The sequence below is a fragment of the Neomonachus schauinslandi genome, chromosome 16, assembly GCF_002201575.2.
Source record: "Neomonachus schauinslandi chromosome 16, ASM220157v2, whole genome shotgun sequence".
Classification (NCBI taxonomy): Eukaryota; Metazoa; Chordata; class Mammalia; order Carnivora; family Phocidae; genus Neomonachus; species Neomonachus schauinslandi.
This window is the reverse complement of record NC_058418.1, coordinates 36,247,902-36,267,996: the sequence shown is the minus strand read 5'-3', so window position 1 is coordinate 36,267,996 and position 20,095 is coordinate 36,247,902. Positions and strand designations below refer to the sequence as shown.

General features: G+C 37.8%; 1 protein-coding gene across 1 annotated transcript in view; it reads left to right on the top strand.

Moving 5' to 3' along the window:
- Window positions 1-20,095, top strand: part of CDH8 (cadherin 8) — a 366,803-nt gene that overhangs the window by 188,305 nt on the left and 158,403 nt on the right. The window contains exon 5 of the mRNA XM_021704193.1: window positions 16,469-16,636. Within this exon, the coding sequence (XP_021559868.1) occupies window positions 16,469-16,636 (168 nt within the window). The remainder of the gene's footprint in view (window positions 1-16,468; window positions 16,637-20,095) is intronic.

Here is a 20,095-nt window from a genome sequence, read left to right as displayed (position 1 = left end):
ATTGTGTGCACCTGGGATATAATAGTTATGATGGAAATGACTTCTATCTGGTCTTAGGGTATTTATCAAAGTGTTCAGGTGACTAAACAAGGGATTCATCATATATATTTTGGATTCAAAAAGATTAGAGTCAGGGTGCCTGGGTGGCTCAGTTGGTTAAGCGACTGCCTTCAGCTCAGGTCATGATCCCAGGGTCCTGGGATCGAGTTCCGCATCGGGCTCCCTGCTCTGCGGGGAGCCTGCTTCTCCCTCTCCCACTCCCCCTGCTTGTGTTCCCTCTCTCGCTGTGTCTCTCTCTGTCAAATAAATAAATAAAATCTTAAAAAAAAAAAAAGATTAGAGTCAGAATACTTGTATAGAAAAGAGGATGTTTAAAGCCTCAGTAAATTTTGACAGAGGGGCAGGCCAATTAGATGTTAAAATAGGAACAGAAACACATTGAAAACAAATTTGATGCAGTAAGTGTTATGATAGAGGGGTGCATAAAGTGATAGCAGGGTTCAGAATAGGAGAGGATGAATTTGGATTTTATAGGCATTTGCTCATGCCTGCCTTATCTTTTGGGTTATGAACTATTCCAGTCCAGAGAACTGTACCACCTTTATCTTTGTGTCTCCAAACCTTAGGACAGTACCTTTTTCCTTAGAGGTGCTCTCTCAATGGCCATTGATTAGAATGACATTATCTAAGATTTTGCAAAGATGAGAAATTAAGAGGGTTGGAGTTTGAGGCATGGCTTCTTTACTCTGGCCCTGCTGTGGGCATGCTAAGAAATTAGAGTTAAATTTGGGAGTCTTTTTACAGAGTTAACCTAAGTATGGAAGACCAGTCAGGAAGAAAGAAAGGTTGATTTTATTTATCATCTTCCTCATTCTCTCACATGAGGCTTCTTTGGATATTAATATCACTCACACCAGAAATGGACCCCTAGAATTTCTTCCTAATTACAGATCATTTGCATATATAAATCTTGTGAGGCTTATGAAATTTTATTCAAAGTCACCTAAAACATAAATGTCAGATTTGAAGACAAATTTATCCTTATGTCCTAGTCCAAAAAGGTTTTCTGTATCATGTGATTTCTCTTAAATACGTTGCACTTGTGCACACTCAGAGGTTACTTCCAGAGATGTTATTTTATTCAGTACAACACTGCATAAAATGATATCTTGCAAGTAGTGATGGCAAGTTTCTCAGAATCAGTGGCTTGCATTTTTTGTATTTTTGGAAGGTCAAAAACAGATAAACATACAAACCTCAGTTTCTGTAACTACCATAAGCAACTGGTTGAGAGTTTGAAAGAAGTCATCTTTCACCTACTCTGGGTACATTTTCTGCGAAGAATCTCAGTGCAGGCCCTTTGACTAAGCCTCATGCTTAGCAGATAGGTAATCAATGAGTGCCTAATGAATCGGATTGTAGGAAGTGGACATATAGAGAAGGTGGAACTTCACCATTCATTCATTTATGCATTCACACCAAATATGTATTCCCATACTATGTATCTTCACTTAGATTTGTTGGAGCAAAGCCATTAAAAAGAATACATACAGCCACAAAGGAGGAAAAAATGGAGAATAAGAAGTGATTGATAAGAACCAGGAAGAGAAGGAGAAGGAGTGTCAAGTAATTGTTAAAAATCTAGAGCAGGAAAAGAAGATGTACTCATTTATTATAGTTATTTTTTTATTTTAATATAGAGAATAAAAATCACGAGCCACTTAATGTATTTGAAGAAACAGCTCTGATATATTGTAACAACTGTCACGAAGGGAACAATAGATCCATGAAAATCTGCTCTTACTAACCCTCTGTATGGTAACTCTATTAACTAGAACATCTACCTCACTTTCCATTCTGACTGGTTTTGCCTCTGGCTTGCCTCCTAGGGAGGTCAGACAGCCTCCTGTTAATACCAGTCTAATTATCTCTGTCCTGAAGGGACATAGAGATCCATTCCCCTCTGCTTGCTTCTCTATGATTACGCGGGCCATAATCATACCTGGATTTCAATATTCACAAATGTTCTGGCTAATCATTGTTAAAATATGGCCTATGTGTATGAGAACCACTGATAATAGTTCCTGCAGGTGACATATGTCTGTCTCATTTTTTTCCCCCTGTAAGGTAAATTTCACTGTCCCAGCTTTACAAAGTAAAAGAGTAAGGCCCAGAGAGCCAATGAGTTGTGAGCCTGGTTGTCCTATTTTGTGTCGCTCTGCACATGGCAGTATGTTCCCTAGCTTTTACACTTAGAACGCAAGAATTGTGAAGTTAGCCTGCTTATCTGTCTTCTCCACTGTATCCCTAATACCTGAAACAGTGTTTGATATATAGTAGGTCCTGGAGAAACATTTGTGATGACAGATTTATTCCTTGTCTGTTATTTTGCCACTTCTTCTCCTTATTCTGTGCAGAATAGAGCCCAGGGCATTTGGTGCCACCTGCTTTCTTAGGTCTATGAATGGGATCTGAAAGGCATTGACTGAGTACAAATAATTCTGGGTGGGGAAAGAAATTTAAATAAAAATAATAAAGTAAAGCCCATGATAATAAACAAGAGTGAAAAGGTGAGGTGAGTATTATGCCAATGGAAGGGAGCTGATGGTGTTTTTTGCACAGACACTGATCTGACTAAGAGGGAATCATGCAGCGGCGTTGTTCATGAAGATGCACGAGGGGAGGAGGAGGAGAAGAATTCTATTTTGAGAGAGAATGTGAAGGCAAAGAGAGAAGTCACTCTGCTGGGAAGAGAAAGCCTGCATCCCCAAAGAAGAATGTAAGAGGATTTCCAAAGCAGAACTTGCGGAATGCAACAAAGAGGTCAAGGAGAGTATGGGGTTGAAAGGCACAAAAGGAATGGTGGGAAGATTATCCAGGGTTAGTTGTGAGATCTGTGCCCCTCAAATGATTTTTTTTTTATTTTTATTTTTTTTAAAGATTTTATTTATTTATTTGACAGAGAGAGACAGAGAGAGAGAGGGAACACAAGCAGGGGGAGTGGGAGAGGGAGAAGCAGGCTTCCCGCAGAGCAGGGAGCCCGATGTGGGACTCGATCCCAGGACCCTGGGATCATGACCTGAGCCGAAGGCAGACGCTTAACGACTGAGCCACCCAGGCGCCCCCCTCAAATGATTTTAAACAAGTCCAGTTATCAGAATTTTCAGTGATTCTAATACGTAACTCCTCTAGGTATTTGAACACCTTTCACTTCTGCACATCTCAGTGTTTTTATCAGTCTTTGGCTGACAAGAAAAATGTAGCAGAAGCTTGACAGTGGTAGGAAACCCTAGAATATTTCTTTTAAGCCCAATCTGGTTCCTGATTCTTACTTTAAAGGGAATTGAGGCAAGTTCTCAGCATCTTTTATACCCATTGTGGCAGCACCGTAAATAAAGGAAGACTCTCCCTTCCTGGTCAAAGCCCTTTCATTGGTGGTGTGCCCCTCTGCCCTGAGTTAAAGCTATGGAAGCAAACTGTTGCCCCATGTTTCTGAAGTCTTGGGTTGTGATTTGATGGGTAGTCACACCTAGAAATCATGCAGTGATAATTTGTTGCTGAGCATGCAATGACCTCATGGGGCAAAGGCATGGTTTATAATGAGAAATTTCTCTAAAAAATTTGAGTTTGAGGATAGTTAACTGGGAAATTTTATTAGCAAAGGCCAGTGTCTTACTGTCTGTATTGTACAGATCCCTCAAATCAGGGTTAATGGGTCACTGGAAATTCCCTGAGCGAGGTCACTGAGTTGATTTAGCATCTCTGAGTTAGTGATTATGAAAAGAGGAATAGCAATGACCATCATTTGAAGCCAACAGGCAGATTTACCAAGCAGATTACTCTGAAGTTAGCAATTAGTGATCCACTTGAACCTCCAAAGTGTAGGAGAGACAGGTTAGTATGATGGGAAGTGTTGAGAGGAACATTAGGTCTATCACTGTTTCAACCATGTTGAAACTCACAGAATATAATTTAACCAAGACCACAAAAGTTCATGTTTCGTCATGTTTTAGTGGGAACTATAATAGTTATCTAACTGGATGGTCATGAAATATAAAGATGAGAGGATGATAATTACTGTAACAGCAACGCAGGTGACTTATGTACTCTTTGTCAGTCACTGCGCTAAGCACCTTATCTGTGCACAGACTAAATACCTGTGTAGGGTCCAGCACAAAGAAGGCTCAGTGGGATATGAAGTATTGCTATTTTTATTATGAGTGATCATCACAACCATCCAGCAACAATATGGTATTACTGGTAGTTATAGTAGGGGTAGTAGTAGTGATCAGCTAATTACTATTTTATTACTGGCTAAATATTTTACATGCCTTATCTTCCTTAATAATAATCTTAAGGAAATAAAACAACAACAAAACCATGGGGTAAGCACTATCTCTGTGTAACAAAAGAGAAAACAGGAGCTCAAAGTTGTTAAGAAATTGCTCAGGTTACTTACCATACTTCGAAGTGAAGGGGCCAGAATCAACCCCATTGTCTGATATCAAATCCTAAGCTCTAAAAATGCCCTGTTCTACTAGCCTCTATTGTCAGGCCTTGATCCATATGACATGCTATGTCTGACTGAGATCTGGGGCCAGAAAGTTCCAATGGAGCATGAGTGGAATCAGGGCTATTTTAGCATTTGAGGATCCTATCATAACACTTCAATTAAACTTTGTTTTGAGTGTCTGTTATGCTCTTTGAACAATGTTAGAAGTTATTCCATATAATGTCTGTTAGGTGTTTCCATCTCTGTTTCATAGACGAAGAGACTGAGGTTCTGGGTTGAAGAGTTGCTTAACTTTATTTAGACTCAGATGTCAGTCCTGGCTCTATTTCGTAGTAGGGAACCGTACAGCCTGTACTTTCTCCGCTCCACAACCCTGCCATTCTCATCTGCTTAAGTTCTCAACTGCTAGGAGAAAGGATCCAATTTTTTAGCGACTTTCACTTTGCTTTTTTAAACCACCCATACTTATTATACGTATAATTAGTTATTGGAATTGTGGCTTAAGGAAAGAATAGTGCCATCATGCTCTTCACAGAAATAATTTCACTTGATTGAGGAATCCCTGGAAGTGTTTTCATTTAGGGGAAAAGAAATTTCACCTTAATTCTGAACAGGAATAATTGCAAGTATTTCAGTATAATTTGGAATTGAGTAGCATCATTTATTGGCTAGCCATGTGTTGATGCTATAAATGGTGGCCTGTGCAGAATTATTTAATAGAAGAATCGGGGAGCGACAGAAGGGACAGTCCCTATACTAAAGTCACTCTGCACCGTGTGTGTAAAAATATAGAGACAGGATATCATTGTTAATTCACTTAAAACTATTTTATATGTTCTTCCATAAAGAAATGGGGATAGACATGGCTGTGATCCACAGAGTAGGGTAATTAAGAAGTTATAGTTATTTAGTCAAAGAATATACTGCTTTACAAGACAGGAAATTCTTTTTTTTTTTTTTTTTAAGATTTTATTTATTTATTTGAGAGAGAGAGCATGAGAGGGGGGAGGGCCAGAGGGAGAAGCAGACTCCCCGCCGAGCAGGGAGCCTGATGCGGGACTCGATCCTGGAACTGCAGGATCATGACCTGAGCCGAAGGCAGTCAGTCGCTTAACCAACTGAGCCACCCAGGCGCCCAAGACAGGAAATTCTCATATAAGGAAGCAATTTGTACACATTGAGATACTTGAATGGTCCTCAGTGTTCTGATTTAAAGCTTTCAAGCTTGCTGTTCTCTAGTAACAGTTTTCAAACACAAATGGGGAAGGTCAAGTAGAGGTTAATATATGAAGTCTATGTGAAGAAGTCATGTCTGTCAAACAGTCAGGTTAAGATGCTGTAATAGCATAGGAGAAGATCGTTAGACAAATGTCTTACTAAGTATTCCGTAGAGATTTTTTGGCAAAAGGAGAGTATATTATTTTATTAACACATTATAACTAAGATTCTGCAGACCCAGATTTGGGTCTTCGTTCAGCCACAGTCTGTGTGACCTGGCCTAAAACCTTTTTCATTGCTGAACCACATTCATAATCCCTGATATTCATGTCACAATAGATTTTCAACTAAGTTTTCCTATGGCTTATTTTAGGAAAAATCAGATACCATCTCTCTCTATATATCCACAGATATATATGCCAAGAGAAATAAATAATAATGCAATTTCAAAAATAACAAGTATGACTAAAACATCATTGGTAAAGGATGTCGATCAAAGCAATGTTTTTTTCATGAATTCACCCTCAATTAATTTATGAAATGTTATTAGGATACATAGCTCATCAGTATTACCCCCTTTTCTGAGTAATCCTGGGAATATCTGAAATAGTAGAACACTGCACCACAAATTTATACTGAGACATTTAATAAATACAAATGTCAATTATGAAATGGGTAAATATCTAGAGAAACGGTGAGAGTCCCTACGTTCTTTAATCTGAAGAACACACTCTCCTCACTGGCGTTCATTGACGTGTGTTATGCCCTTCCTCTTGGCAAACTGATCATGACCCTTGAGATGGTATGGAGTAGCCTTTGATCCTCCTTGGAGCCTTGAAGGCAGCAAGACTTAAGTTCAAATCTTGACACCCTCTTCCCCACTAAGTGATCCTGCTACCTTATTTTTTATTGTTTTATTTAAATTTTAGTTAACATACAGTACAATATCTGTTTCTGGAGTAGAATTCAGTGGTTCATCACTTACACGCAACACACAGTGATCATCACAAACAGTGCCCTCCTTAATAACCATCACCCATCTAGCCCATCCCCCCTGCACCTCCCTCCATCAACCCTCAGTTTGTTCTCTATTGTTAAGAATCTCTTATGGTTTGTTTCCCTCTCTCCTTTATGAGTGAGATCATATGGTATTTGTCTTTCTCTGGCTAACTTAATTCACTTACCATAACACACTCTAGCTCCATGCACATTGTTGAAAATGGCAAGATTCCATTCTTTTGATAGCGGAGTAATATTCCATTTGAGATATAGCTAGAGATAGAGATAGAGATACACACACCACATCTTCTTTATCCATTCTTCGTTGATGGACATTTGGGCTCTCTCCATAGTTCGGCTATTGTTGATAATGCTGCTGTAAACTTAGAGGGGCATGTGCCCCTTCGAATCTATATTTTTGTATCCTTTGGGTGAATACCTAGTTGTGGAATTGCTGGATCATAGGGTAGTTCTATTTTTAGCTTTTTGAGGAATCTCCATACTGTTCTCCAGAGTGGCTGAACCATTTTGCATTCCCACCAGCAGTGCAAGAGAACTCCTCTTTCTCCACATCTTTGCTAACATTTGTTGTTTCTTGCATGTTAATTTTTGCTATTCTGACAGGTGTAAGGTAATATCTCATTGTGGTTTTGATTTGTATTTCTCTGATAATAAGTGATGTTGAGCATCTTTTCATGTGCCTGTTAGCCATCTGAATGTCTTCTTTGGAAAGGTGTCTATTCATGTCTTCTTTGCATTTTTTAACTGGATTATTTGGTTTTTGGGTGTTGGGTTTGATAAGTTCTTTATAGACTTTGGATACTAACACTTTATCAGATATGTCATTTGCAAATATCTTCTCCCATTCCATAGGCTGCCTTTTAGTTTTGTTGATTGTTTCCCTCACTGTGCAGAACATTTTTACCTTGATGAAGTCCCAATAGTTCATTTTTGCTTTTTTCCCCCTTGCCTCCAGTGATGTGTCTAGTAAGAAGTTGCTATGGCCAAAGTCAAAGGGGTTTCTCCCTGTGCTCTCCTCTAGGATTTTGATGATTTCCTGTCTCACATTTAGGTCGTTCATCCACTTTGAATTTATTTTTGTGTATGGTGCAAGAAAGTGGTCCAGTTTCATTCTTCTGCATGTTGCTGTCCAGTTTTCCCAATGCCATTTGTTGAAGAGACTGTCTTTTCTCCATGGGATATTCTTCACAGCTTTGTCAAAGATTAGTTGACCATATAGTTGTGGGTCCATTTCTGGGTTCTCTCTTCTGTTCCATTGATCTATCTGTCTGTTTTTGTGCCAGTACCATACTGTCTTGATGACTATAGCTTTGTAATAAAGCTTAAAATCTGGGATTGTGATGCCTCCAGTTTTGTTTTCCTTTTTCAGAATTGCTTTGGCTATTCGGAATCTTTTGTGGTTCCATACAAATTTTAGGAGTGTTTGTTCTAGCTCTGTGAAAAATGCTGGTGGTATTTTGATAGGGATTGCATTAAATGTATAGATTGCTTTGGATAGTATACACATTTTATTAATATTTGTTCTTCCAATCCGTGAGAATGGAACACTTTTCCACTTCTTTGTGTCCTCTCCAGTTTCTTTCATAAGTGTTCTATAGTTTTCAGAGTACAAATCTTTTACCTCTTTATTTAGATTTATTCCTAGGTATCTTACTTGTTTTGGTGCAATTGCAAATAGGATCGATTCCTTGATTTCTTTTTCTGCTGCTTCATCATTGGTGTGTAGAAATGTAACAGATTGTGCATTGATTTTATATACTGAAACTTTGCTGAATTCATGATTTAGTTCTGTCAATTTTTTGGTGGGGTCTTCAGGGCTTTCTACATATAGTATCATGTTGTCCGCAAATAGTGAAAGTCTGACTTCTTTCTTGATGATTCAGATGCCTTTTATTTCCTCTGCTACCTTGTAATTGTACCTAAATGCCTCTGGTCCCTGAGACATGACAGTTATTAACATTGAGTGCTTCCATAGTCCAGCACTGAGCTCTGAAAGCAGCTAGAAGAACCCCCAGTTACCATTTTATTTTCTGTTTATCTTTCTCCCTCCCTCTTCACTCCCATCTACCTTCTCTCTTCCGCCTTGGATTGTCTTTTTCTCTCCTACATTTGTCCATACTTATTATGTGCAGGAATTGTGATTTTGGTTCTGGCATGTGAGAATGAATGAGACATGGTTCCTGTCTACAATGATTTACTATCAGAACAGGTTAAAATCATGGGGAAGTGATGAAATGGAGAAGAAACATGAAAGTAAATGCTATAAGAAGGTGGCTAACAAAGGTGTGGAAGATCAAAAGGAAGAGAGTAATTAGTTCTACCTGGGAAGGCCTCTCAGCCTCTGAAACATCAGAGCTGGGCCTGAAGGGATGGATGGAATTTTAAGAGCTCCAGTAAAGGGCAAGGGTGGTCTAGGCTGCATGATCCATACAGAGTAGTGAAGGCACTAAAGTCAGTGGAAGAATCTGAAGCAAGGTAAGTGTCTGGGGAATGAAGGGCATATGCTATGCAGAATGTTGTAATAAAAGATGAGTTTGGATACAAATCATGTAGAGATTTAAAAGCAAACAATAAATTTTGTCTGTCATCTGGAAATCACTATGGGGAAATTACTATTTTGAAGGTGATGTGGGATGTTTATACTTTGTAGCATCGCTGAATATCATCTTTTAAATAAGTTTAATTATTACCACTAAATTAATAACTAAATTTTATTTACATACATATCCATGTATATGTCTACATTTATAAAATGTAAATACAAAATTAAACGTATCTGTGAGTATATATATGTGTAAATATGAATATATAAAAATAAATGTGAAATATATATTTACATATATCTCCATGAGGGCATCTATATCTGTATTTATATCTATATATGTATGAAGTAAGACACTTGGCTTTTTACTTTTCATATAATAATATCAACTTTAAACTCTTGTTTGGCAGTTAATAACATTTTATATATAATATTGGTAAGCTTCAGGGAGTTTCAGTGATTTACCCTAGATCACATGGCTGGTAGTATCAGATCAAAATAATTTCTCATTTGTATAACCTCAGAGTTCATGTTCTAAAACATATACTCTTCTGTTTCCATAACATTGTGCTGAGAAATTTGGGGGAGGAGGCAACCTTCAATTCCTTCACAAAAACACATCACATTATCTTTGTTTATACTCTTTGATGAATTTTAAGCATATTATAATATAGAATAGTCATTTCATGTTATTTTTAAAATTTAAGAATTGTTATAAACATTTTATGTTGCTACAGAATTTATATAACACATTTTTTAACATCTGCTTAACATTCTAACTTTTGATCTCTATAACCTTCACCACTAATTTAATATTTCCCAACTGTTGCATATTTAAATTGCTTGACGTTTTAAAAATATCATACAAAAAAAGTGAACATCTTACTTTAAAAATTTGAGATATCTGGAAAAGGAAAATTTATAATTTCCTTGGAATAAGTTCTTAGTTTTAAAAATGCCAAATTAAAGTATATAAATAAGCTTTTGATTCCTGATACATTTAACTCATTAGCTTTACAATTATATTGTAATATTTTACAAAAGCATGAGGAATATATGAGACATCTAGTTTTTCCAAATCCAGACCATTCTGTTTGTGTTTCTATCAACCTATCTATCATCCATCTATCTATCATCACCTCTCTAGCTAACTCATAAATTAGAGTCACAAAGAAAGGGAAATGCACATTTTTGAACCTCAGGGAGGGTAAAGAGTTTTATAATGATTCACTTTGTCCTTTGTGATATATCTGTGCAAGTTTGACATTATTGCAGTTATTATACTGATGCTACTAATCAAGGATAAGGTGGGCATGTGTTGATGCATCTCTGGTTGTATATCCTTTACCCCTCATTCATGGCAGCATATAGTACAAATCACATGGTTAGCAGAAATTGTGGATACAATATATGGTGCCCAAAAGGAATTTATCCCTGGTGAATTTGTATCACTTAATCTCATAAATGAGAGACCTTTTTTTCATAGATAGTAAAATGATAATTGCACATTGAATTGGTAAGAGTTTTGGGGAATAACAAAGCTAGTGGTTTCATAACCAGGATAATGTGTTCAACAAGTTTTATTCATAAGAGGAGTCTAGCACAGCATTTTATATCAACTGCAATCTTTGAACGGCACAATCTGGGAGACCCGCAAAGAGTGAATTACAGTAATCAGCCTTCAGAATGACAAAGGAGTTAATCAGCATCTCCTTGCCTTTCTCATGAAGTCTCTCAATCTGGTGATATCACAGAAATTATAAAAAGAAGGCTTCATGATGGATACAAAATGCTTCTCAAATGATAACACCAAAGACAATGGTAAACACACATACAGACACATACACACACACAAACACACACAAGTTTTAAATTTTTGAGATGACTGAAATTGGATTCTAATCAGAAGTACTCCCTGGATAATGAGACAGAAGGAACAGCTGTTTAGCACTTAGGGAGAACTTAAGGCCAGCCTATGACTTAAAATTTTTAAACTACTGCAACCGGGAAATCTTCATTTGATTGAATAAAGTTAAGATAAAATCATGTCTTTTAAGTACAAGAGAATCTACTCACAATAGGGTAATGAATGCCAATTTCAGGGCAAGATGATTCCCCTTTTCCCTCCTTAGTAATCCTACCAAGGTTCACCTCCCATTTCACACATTCCCACCCCACTCTCCAGTGTCAGGTTCAAAATCCCCACTGAATTAAATTCATGGAGAATGGGTTCTCATTCATTCTCATGAAATTTCTAATTAGGTTAGATTTTCAAAATGAAGTTCCAGGGACACTCTTCTAAAATGTGATTGTTTATATTCCCTCTTCTGAATTGACTTTTCATTTAACGCTGTTGAGAATCCAGCAGGACAGGCTCATCCTCCTGAACACCAACTATGTTTTTGTTTTGTTTTGTTTTGTTTTTCTTCTCCTCAAAATCTTAGAGGCTCCTATTTTCAAGGAAAAAAGTTTGTCCCAAGGATGTTCCATGATTTATCCAAGGGTAACTAGGTAAAGGGTCTACATATAAAGACTAGGACCATTACTGCATTGGGAATTTTATAAACGTCAAAGACAAAGATGTGATATTTTTAATTGTATCAACTCCAAGTCAATCCTGATATTACCATGTTTAATGAGCTAAGTTGATTTTCTTTTTTTGTGAGGCTATTGATCAAATGCCTACATCAAAGACTCACTGCCCCAGAAGAAAGCATTTTGTCATACTGCTTGCCATAAAATTGAAAACTCTAATTTGTTGCCAAGTTGATATAATGGAAGTTTAAACATAATATTTAAGCTTCTAAAAACATAGCTGGGCATTGAAAATGTGTAACTATAAGCATGTGGGAAGACATGAGCATTAATTTTGCTTCACCACTTTGGTGAAAAAAGATGGACACAATTTTCGTCTTGGGGAGTGGGAAGCTATTTGAAATCAGCACCATCAAAGATGTTTCAAGTTGCTTTGTTTTTAGCAGAAAGGGTATAGGGATCTCCTGTCTGCTGTTTTAAAATAAAAGTTGAAAATGGATAAAAATGCCATTTAACTGAGGATTTCCATAACTTTTTACATAGGTCAAAATTTTTGACTTCATAAACCTGAGAGGAAAAATAACGTTATATTTTCTGCTCTGTGCGAGGTGGTATTTGATACCAAACAATACTTTTTAAAATAAGGAAGTTCTCTCTTTTGCCTATAAAAGAAACAGCCTAAAGCTTGGGAGAACATGTGAGCCAAAGCAAATAATTCAGGGGAGAAGTAGAGGCAACTTTTAAGACAATTTTAAGCTCCTGTTTTAGGAGTTTATCATCATACTGCAACATCTATGTAGGTGAAATGATCTGCCTTTGAATAGGAATTTTTAAAAAGGTTTTAGTGATGTGTACATATGCCCCAATATGAGGAGAAAAAGGGGAGGGCCAAGAGCACTTGGGGTTTTTCCTAGCATGCTTTTATGGCTACAATGTAGCAGGAAAAATGTTCCAGAAATTCTGTCTTGAATTTTCTAATGAGTCATTGCTAGTTGTGAGGTTGACTAGAGGCAGCTCAGAAAGCAAGAGCTGTTCATTATACAGTTTGCACCGAAGCCAGTGAAGTATGCTGAATGCCCTAAAGAAAACTTGGAGAGACTCCTTGCTTACCTTAGAAATCAGAAAACCCACTCCTAGTGTTTTCTAAGAAAAGAGAAAGTGTGAAGACTTCCATGTGCAGCTTTCCAGCTGGGTCCTCTTGAGCAACTTCATTTAATGGGATAGCTATTATTCTCTTTTTTTCCAATGGGGAAGCCAATACCTGCCCTGCCATGCCAAGAAAGAAAGAAAGGAAGAAAAAGAAAGTTAGTTCATTGAGGCAATCCATAATGGTCACTCTTCCATGCCAAGAGTAGGTGGAAAATGCTGGAAAGTGGATCTGGAGGGGCAGTTGGAGAATGTTTAGCACTGTAACCATCATCCAGATAAGCATTAAATAAATTATGGCTGGGAAGGGAAAAGGGGAAGGGAAATAGCATAATTGGGTAACTAGTGTATGCCAAGAACTTTGCATGAATTCTCTCACACAGTCTCAGCATACCCGCAATGGGAGGCTGATTATTGTTTCCATTTGATAGGGCAAGATATTGAGTCCTGATGAGTTTAATAATTTGTTCATGGTCACAAAGCTAGCAAGTGTGAGAATAACATGAGAAACCAAACTTGCTTGACTTCAACATGAGGGAGTATTTATAAGGGGACTCAAACTTGTCAAGAGATAAGCGTATTTGGTATTATGAGTACTGAGTATACCTTGATGGTGGAGAGCGTAAACATTTCTGTAATAGATGGAGACCTGTGGAGCTCTTCTTGTCCCATCTAAGCAAATCCCTCCATCATAATGCTTCTCTCATATTTTGATATAACTCATAGTCATTAAACCTAAGTATGCTATTATAACTGAGACTCAGAACTATTTTAATTCCAAGTTGTCTGAGAGACATTACAGGGTTGTTTTTTTTTTTTCTTAGACTCTCATAATATATTTTAAAAAAATGATGAGAATAATACATAGCACACTTCTCTGGGTCTGAGGAAATTATAAAAATTCTTCCTCTGAAGTAACCTCAAAGGACTCATGTGTAGACGTCAACCCATCTACTCATTTGAAAAAAACAAACAAACAAACAAACAAAAAACTCTGTCTTCCTTGGGGAATTATATTAGTTTCCTCTGATTATTAGACATTGTGTGCCAAATTCCAAAGACCAATGTATGGCTTTAATTCATGATGACCTTAGAATGTGATGGTACCTAAACTTTACAAACATTCATGTAACTATTATGGGAGCAAAACAATTTTCTAATCCTTTCTACTGGAATTGGGCCCGTAATGAAGATATTCTGAGTTACGGAATATATATCCATGGCCGAGTAGCCAGACTGGCATCTCATGAGGTTGGTTTTGTTGAGGTTTTGTTGTTATTGATGAGGTTTTGTTGTTATTGTTGTTGTTTTTTGTTCACGTTTGTTTTTCTACACAGTAATCTAAGTCTACATGATTATTGTATTTCTGTTTTTCTCTTCTGTTTTTGTTTATAATCCTATAAGTATGGTCTGTTGAGTCATATTTTGATATGATCAAATCTTGAAACAAGCCATTATATTGGAAGATATTATTATGTTACTATCAATGTTTCCAAATAAGCAGGGTTATCCAACTAGTGCTCCCTGCATGTGAATCTCGGATATAAAAGTGGTGTCAAGGTGTAATAAAGTACATTGGAACTCGCAGCTCTTCCCAAAGCCTGCACACTGTCTGGGTGGATTAGATTTCCCTGGGCACTCTTGTGCCTCGCCTGCTACATGAATAATTCTGGGACTTCAACTCCTTGCAAACCTTTTACAGACAGATGATTTAATTAGAGCTTAAGAGTCCAACCAACCAACCAAACAAACAAACCACAATTACAACTTCAGAAATGACCGAGTGGCTCATCCTCAATTTGAATTGGACATGCATGATATTCCTACACGATAATAAAGAATAAATATTCTTTATTCTTTTTTTTTAAAGATTTTTATTTATTTATGAGAGAGAGAATGAGAGAGAGAGCATATGAGAGGGGGGAGGGTCAGAGGGAGAAGCAGACTCCCTGACGAGCAGGGAGCCCGATGCGGGACTCGATCCCGGGACTCCAGGATCATGACCTGAGCCGAAGGCAGTTGCTTAACCAACTGAGCCACCCAGGCGCCCTAAATATTCTTTATTCTTAAAGATAACAAAGAGAATTATCTTTAATAAATAGAATTATCTTTAATCCAGACAGTTTTCTTTAACTTGGGCCAGAGGTGTAACACACATCCATTCAACAGCAATATTTTGGGCTAGTCACAGTAATTTTTGTTTTGAGCTTTTAGCAGTATGGTGGTGGGAGGTGTGTTTTGTGAGGAAGAGTTAAGTAACACTGCAGGACAGAGAAAAAATAGGGTACAATCGTTGTAAGATATCTAATCATTCTTTAAAATGGGAAGAAGTGAAATGAGTGCAACATCCATTGATATGGGAAAGCTTAAGTTACTGATAGTGTATTCATAAATGAAGAATTATGCAGCTATAAGAAGTAATGAGTTGGATGTCTATATGCTAACAACAACAACAAAAAAGGATCTCAAAGATACCCATTCTATGATAAAAGAAAGTCCCAGAAAAGTGCCTATATCACGGCCACATTTGTGGTTAAATGTTCATATGCATATATGTACATTTGTATGCATATACCTATAATGGCTTTGGAAATGTACCCATCCAAATGTTAGCAATATTTATCTATAAAGAGATATGAGAGTAGGGAGAGGGCTAAATAAAGATTTTTAAAATAACTTCAGAAGTATCTACCCAAATTTTGAATCTTTAAGAAGAATATTAAATTACTGGTGAAACACATACAGAAGCAGATGGATGAAACCCTGAAAATGTATCAAACTAAAAAACACGAACATTTTAGCACTGATGATACTATATTATTTTGTATGATTTTATGTTTCACCTCCTTTCTCTCTTCTCTGTCTTTTCATTTTTTGCTAAAGTTTTTATTTTACAATAGAGAAAATGTAATAACTAAAATATAAATGCGGTTGAATAGTACCTTAGGATTTAGACACTTGCCTATATTAATTCTGATTGGTATTTTATTCATCTGAGTTGATCCTAATAATGCATTTATTTCTTTCATCTCTCTGATGTATTTGTGAGCTTCAGAATAATTTATCTTTGACCTCAGAGCCTGCAAGCTATTTATGTATTTCCTCCTCTTGTAGGGGAATTGGAGTCTGTGATAAATTGTAAGATTCTTTCACTTCCAGGGTTTTCCTGGGTAGATGAGGCTATGTTATGATTTATACTTTAATTTGGTAGGCAAGAGTATGCCATTCAGTTTACTTTTTAATGTATAATTTTGCAAGTTCTCTTTTTTATATACTATAAAATGTATTTTTGCAAGTTAACCACTAATGCCTGTGACTAAAATCTTTCTCAGTGTTGGCATCATAGACACCAGTTAAAAGGCAAAAGAAAGCAGAAAATTATCTGAGCGGGGACTTGATGTGTGCACATGCGTATGTTTGCGTGAGAGCGTCGTCACATTCGATTTGAATGAGCTGTCTGTCTGAAAGTCATTCTCCCATTTCTCCCCTGTCAGCAATTATAAAAACTGCTCTTCCCAACATGGACAGAGAAGCCAAGGAGGAATACCTGGTTGTCATCCAAGCCAAAGATATGGGTGGACACTCTGGTGGCCTGTCTGGGACCACAACACTTACAGTGACCCTTACCGACGTTAATGACAACCCTCCAAAATTTGCCCAAAGTAAGTGAGTTCCCTGCATTGGGTGAAAATCTCCAAGTATGTCATTTCCATTTGAACTTACGTTCTAATTTTCAGCAACATCCAAAAAACTGATAGCAGTCATTGAATGCTTATTATACACAAAGTATGCATATATATATATGAAACAACCAACTCTCCTGTCATCCTGTCATTTTGGTACTCAATGTATCCCTAGTTTACAGATTTCAAAGAAGTTGAGAAAACTTCCAAATATTCAATGTATAGTAAATAGCGGAGCTAAGAATTAGAACCAGGGTGTCTGACTGCAAGATGTGTGCTTAGTTCTCTGTTTCGTGGTACCTCCCACTAAGAACTTGAGAGAATGATTAAAATGCACCTCAGACAACGTTCTACCGAAAGTCCCACTGTTGTATAAAAGAAACTGAACTCTGTAGTGCTTGATGGGGGAAAGCAGATATGCGATATACTTGCAAAAATAAGCACTCCTCCTTCTTGTGACTTCTTCTGACTCCTCCTTCAGCCATCAGTGGTCACTGACCCTACTCATCCCTACTAAAGCCGTGCTCTGCCTCAGAAGCATCTCAACAAAATTCTAGGCAGCCACCATCCATGAATCCGGGAGATAATCATTATTTTCCATCTGTTTAATATGCTCACAGTACATGTTCCCTTTCTTTCTTTTTTTTTTCTTTTTTTTATTATTATTTTAATTTTTATTTTTATTTATTTATTTGACAGAGAGACACAGCAAGAGAGGGAACAGAAGCAGGGGGAGTGGGAGAGGGAGAAGTAGGCTTCCTGCTGAGCAGGGAGCCCGATGCGGGGCTTGATCCCAGGACCCTGGGATCATGACCTGAGCTGAAGGCAGATGCTTAACTATTGAGCCACCGAGGCACCCCACATGTTCCCTTTCTTGTGAGCACTTATCCAATATATCTGACCTAGGTGACTTGGGAGGGCCTTTCAGACATGGAGACTCTTGAGTTGAGATATGAACGATGTATAGGAATTAGCTGGAACAAAGCGGAACCAGGGGAATGGGGAAGGTGGACATTGTAACTGGTGGAAGAGGATGTCCTAAAGCCCCATGAAAGAGGGGTGTATGTCCCCGGATGAGAATTTAAAAAATCTTACTCCCATCCGAGTCTAGAGAGTTAGGTTAGGCAGGAGATAGCCATATTTGGATTTGGAGTACCATTTTAAGTACCATGATCTTTTTCCTAAGATCACTGGGAAGCCGTTAAAAGGTTTTGCATTGTAGGTTAAGTCATAGAATTGGATTCCAGGGAAATCAGAGAAAATGAAGTCTGGTGGCCTTCTTCTGATGTGTTCTCCACACTGCAGCCACTTAAAGGGTGTTCATAAGCATTCATGTAAAAAGTGAAAGCAGAGCTAGCAAGCGAGGGTGGTCTCACTGGAACTGGAGAAAGCATATAGGTGTGACAGAAACTTAAGAGTTAATGATAAGAAACATCTAAGGGTACATTGCATTTTCAGTCACATGTCTGCCGTGAGAGATTACATGCCTGCTGATGCTCTTTGCCCAGATAGGGAATACCATAGGAGAACCTGTTTTTTTTTTTTTAAGATTTTATTTATTTATCTGAGACAGAGAGAATGAGAGAGATAGAGAGCACATGAGAGGGGAGAGGGTGAGAGGGAGAAGCAGACCCCCCGCCGAGCAGGGAGCCCGATGTGGGACTCGATCCAGGGACTCCAGGATCATGACCTGAGCCGAAGGCAGTCGCCTAACCAACTGAGCCACCCAGGCGCCCCGAGAACCTGTTTTTGAAGAGAGAATAGTAAGGCGAGAGGGGGAGAGGAAGAGAGACACATGTGGGGCTTGAAAAGGACACATTTGAGGTATCTTTGAGAATTTATCTGCGGAACAAAATTCCAAGGTAGAAAGAACAGAAAGGATGCATTTTCATTAGCAATTTTAGAATTTTCACTTCTGGCCATGCATAAATCAGATAACAATGCCACCCTTTTTAACCAGATTATTAAACTGGAGAGTCCTATTTCTCCTATCTTTTTCCCGGTCCTTTTATTTGCTTTTCATTGGCCATTATAGTTAAGGCTGTAATATGCAACTCTTCTTTCTCAGAAAATGATTGTTTCAGTTCAGCAGTGGAGGTGAGTTTCGAAAGTGTTCCCTTTTTTAGGGGTAGTAACTCTTTTTTTTTTTTTTTTGGTCTTTATGTTTTTTTATTTTTTATTTTATTATTTTATTTTTTCTTTATTTTTTTTATTCTTATGTTAATCCCCATACATTACATCATTAGTTTTAGATGCAGTGTTCCATGATTCATTGTTTGTGCATAACACCCAGTGCTCCATGCAGAATGTGCCCTCCTCAATACCCACCACCAGGCTAGCCCATCCTCCCACCCCCATCCCCTCTAGAACCCTGTTTGTTTTTCAGAGTCCATCGTCTCTCATGGTTCGTCTACTAGGGGTAGTAACTCTTAACTATGATCACACTGATAGAGATGATGAGTGAGCAGAATAGGAATGGATAAACGTTCCATTTGCTTGGCTTCCCAAGGCTCCTTGATGTAGGACTAGCAACAAGGTGAAGCCCCTTGCTGGCTTATTTACTTAATAAGCATACCTAGAGGGATCATCTCAAACCTTATGTGGTATATAAAGTTTGAAGGAAATAGAATCATTATACCAATTATGAGAGATTTGGGAGACTCGTGTTCGACGTGTGGATTTTCAAGTGCCTACCTTATGGTGAAACTATTTGAAAAACTATTTGAAAAACATTTTTGTTCCCCAGTCCCATAATTTCATGATTCTAAGAGACATTTTTATTTCATCATTAAATAAAAGTGTGTTAGTGCTGGAGGAAAACCTTACCCATCATCTAAAATAATCTTGTTAGATCGGGTGAAATAAGCCTTAGTTTGTCCAGGGGACTCAGTGATTGAGTTCTGACTAGAATTAGGTAATGTTCTTCAGATTTAATTTTTCCTTTTTTGTTTATAGCTCATCAAATATTTATCTTTTTCCCCTTTCAATGGGACTAAAACTTCCTGGTTGTCTTGAGTTTGGGTTCCCCAGAAACAGGCACTGAGACAAGAATTTGATTATAAGTAGTTTATATTGGAGATGATCCCAGGAATCGCCGGTAGGGGAGTGAGGATATGTGAGACAGAAGGACAGAGAGCCAATAAGTACATTATCAAGCCAGCTACAACCTGTGGGGGACTGGAGCTGTATCCCGTTGGGGAAACTCTGAAACACAGTAAATAAAAGAGAGGAAATAGCTCAGTGTTACCCTACCAGAGAGGGGAGGAGCCTGGGATTTTATATCCTAAGTTGTGTGAGTCTTTGATGGCTGCTTCTGTGAGGGCATTAATTTTCTGGTAGTTCTGGCCTGACAGGCAGTGGGTAAAATGGCTTTTCTCTGAAGGCCAGAGAAAAGCCTCAGGCAAAGAAGTGCAGGAGTTGGCAGTTAGATGTAGGGCA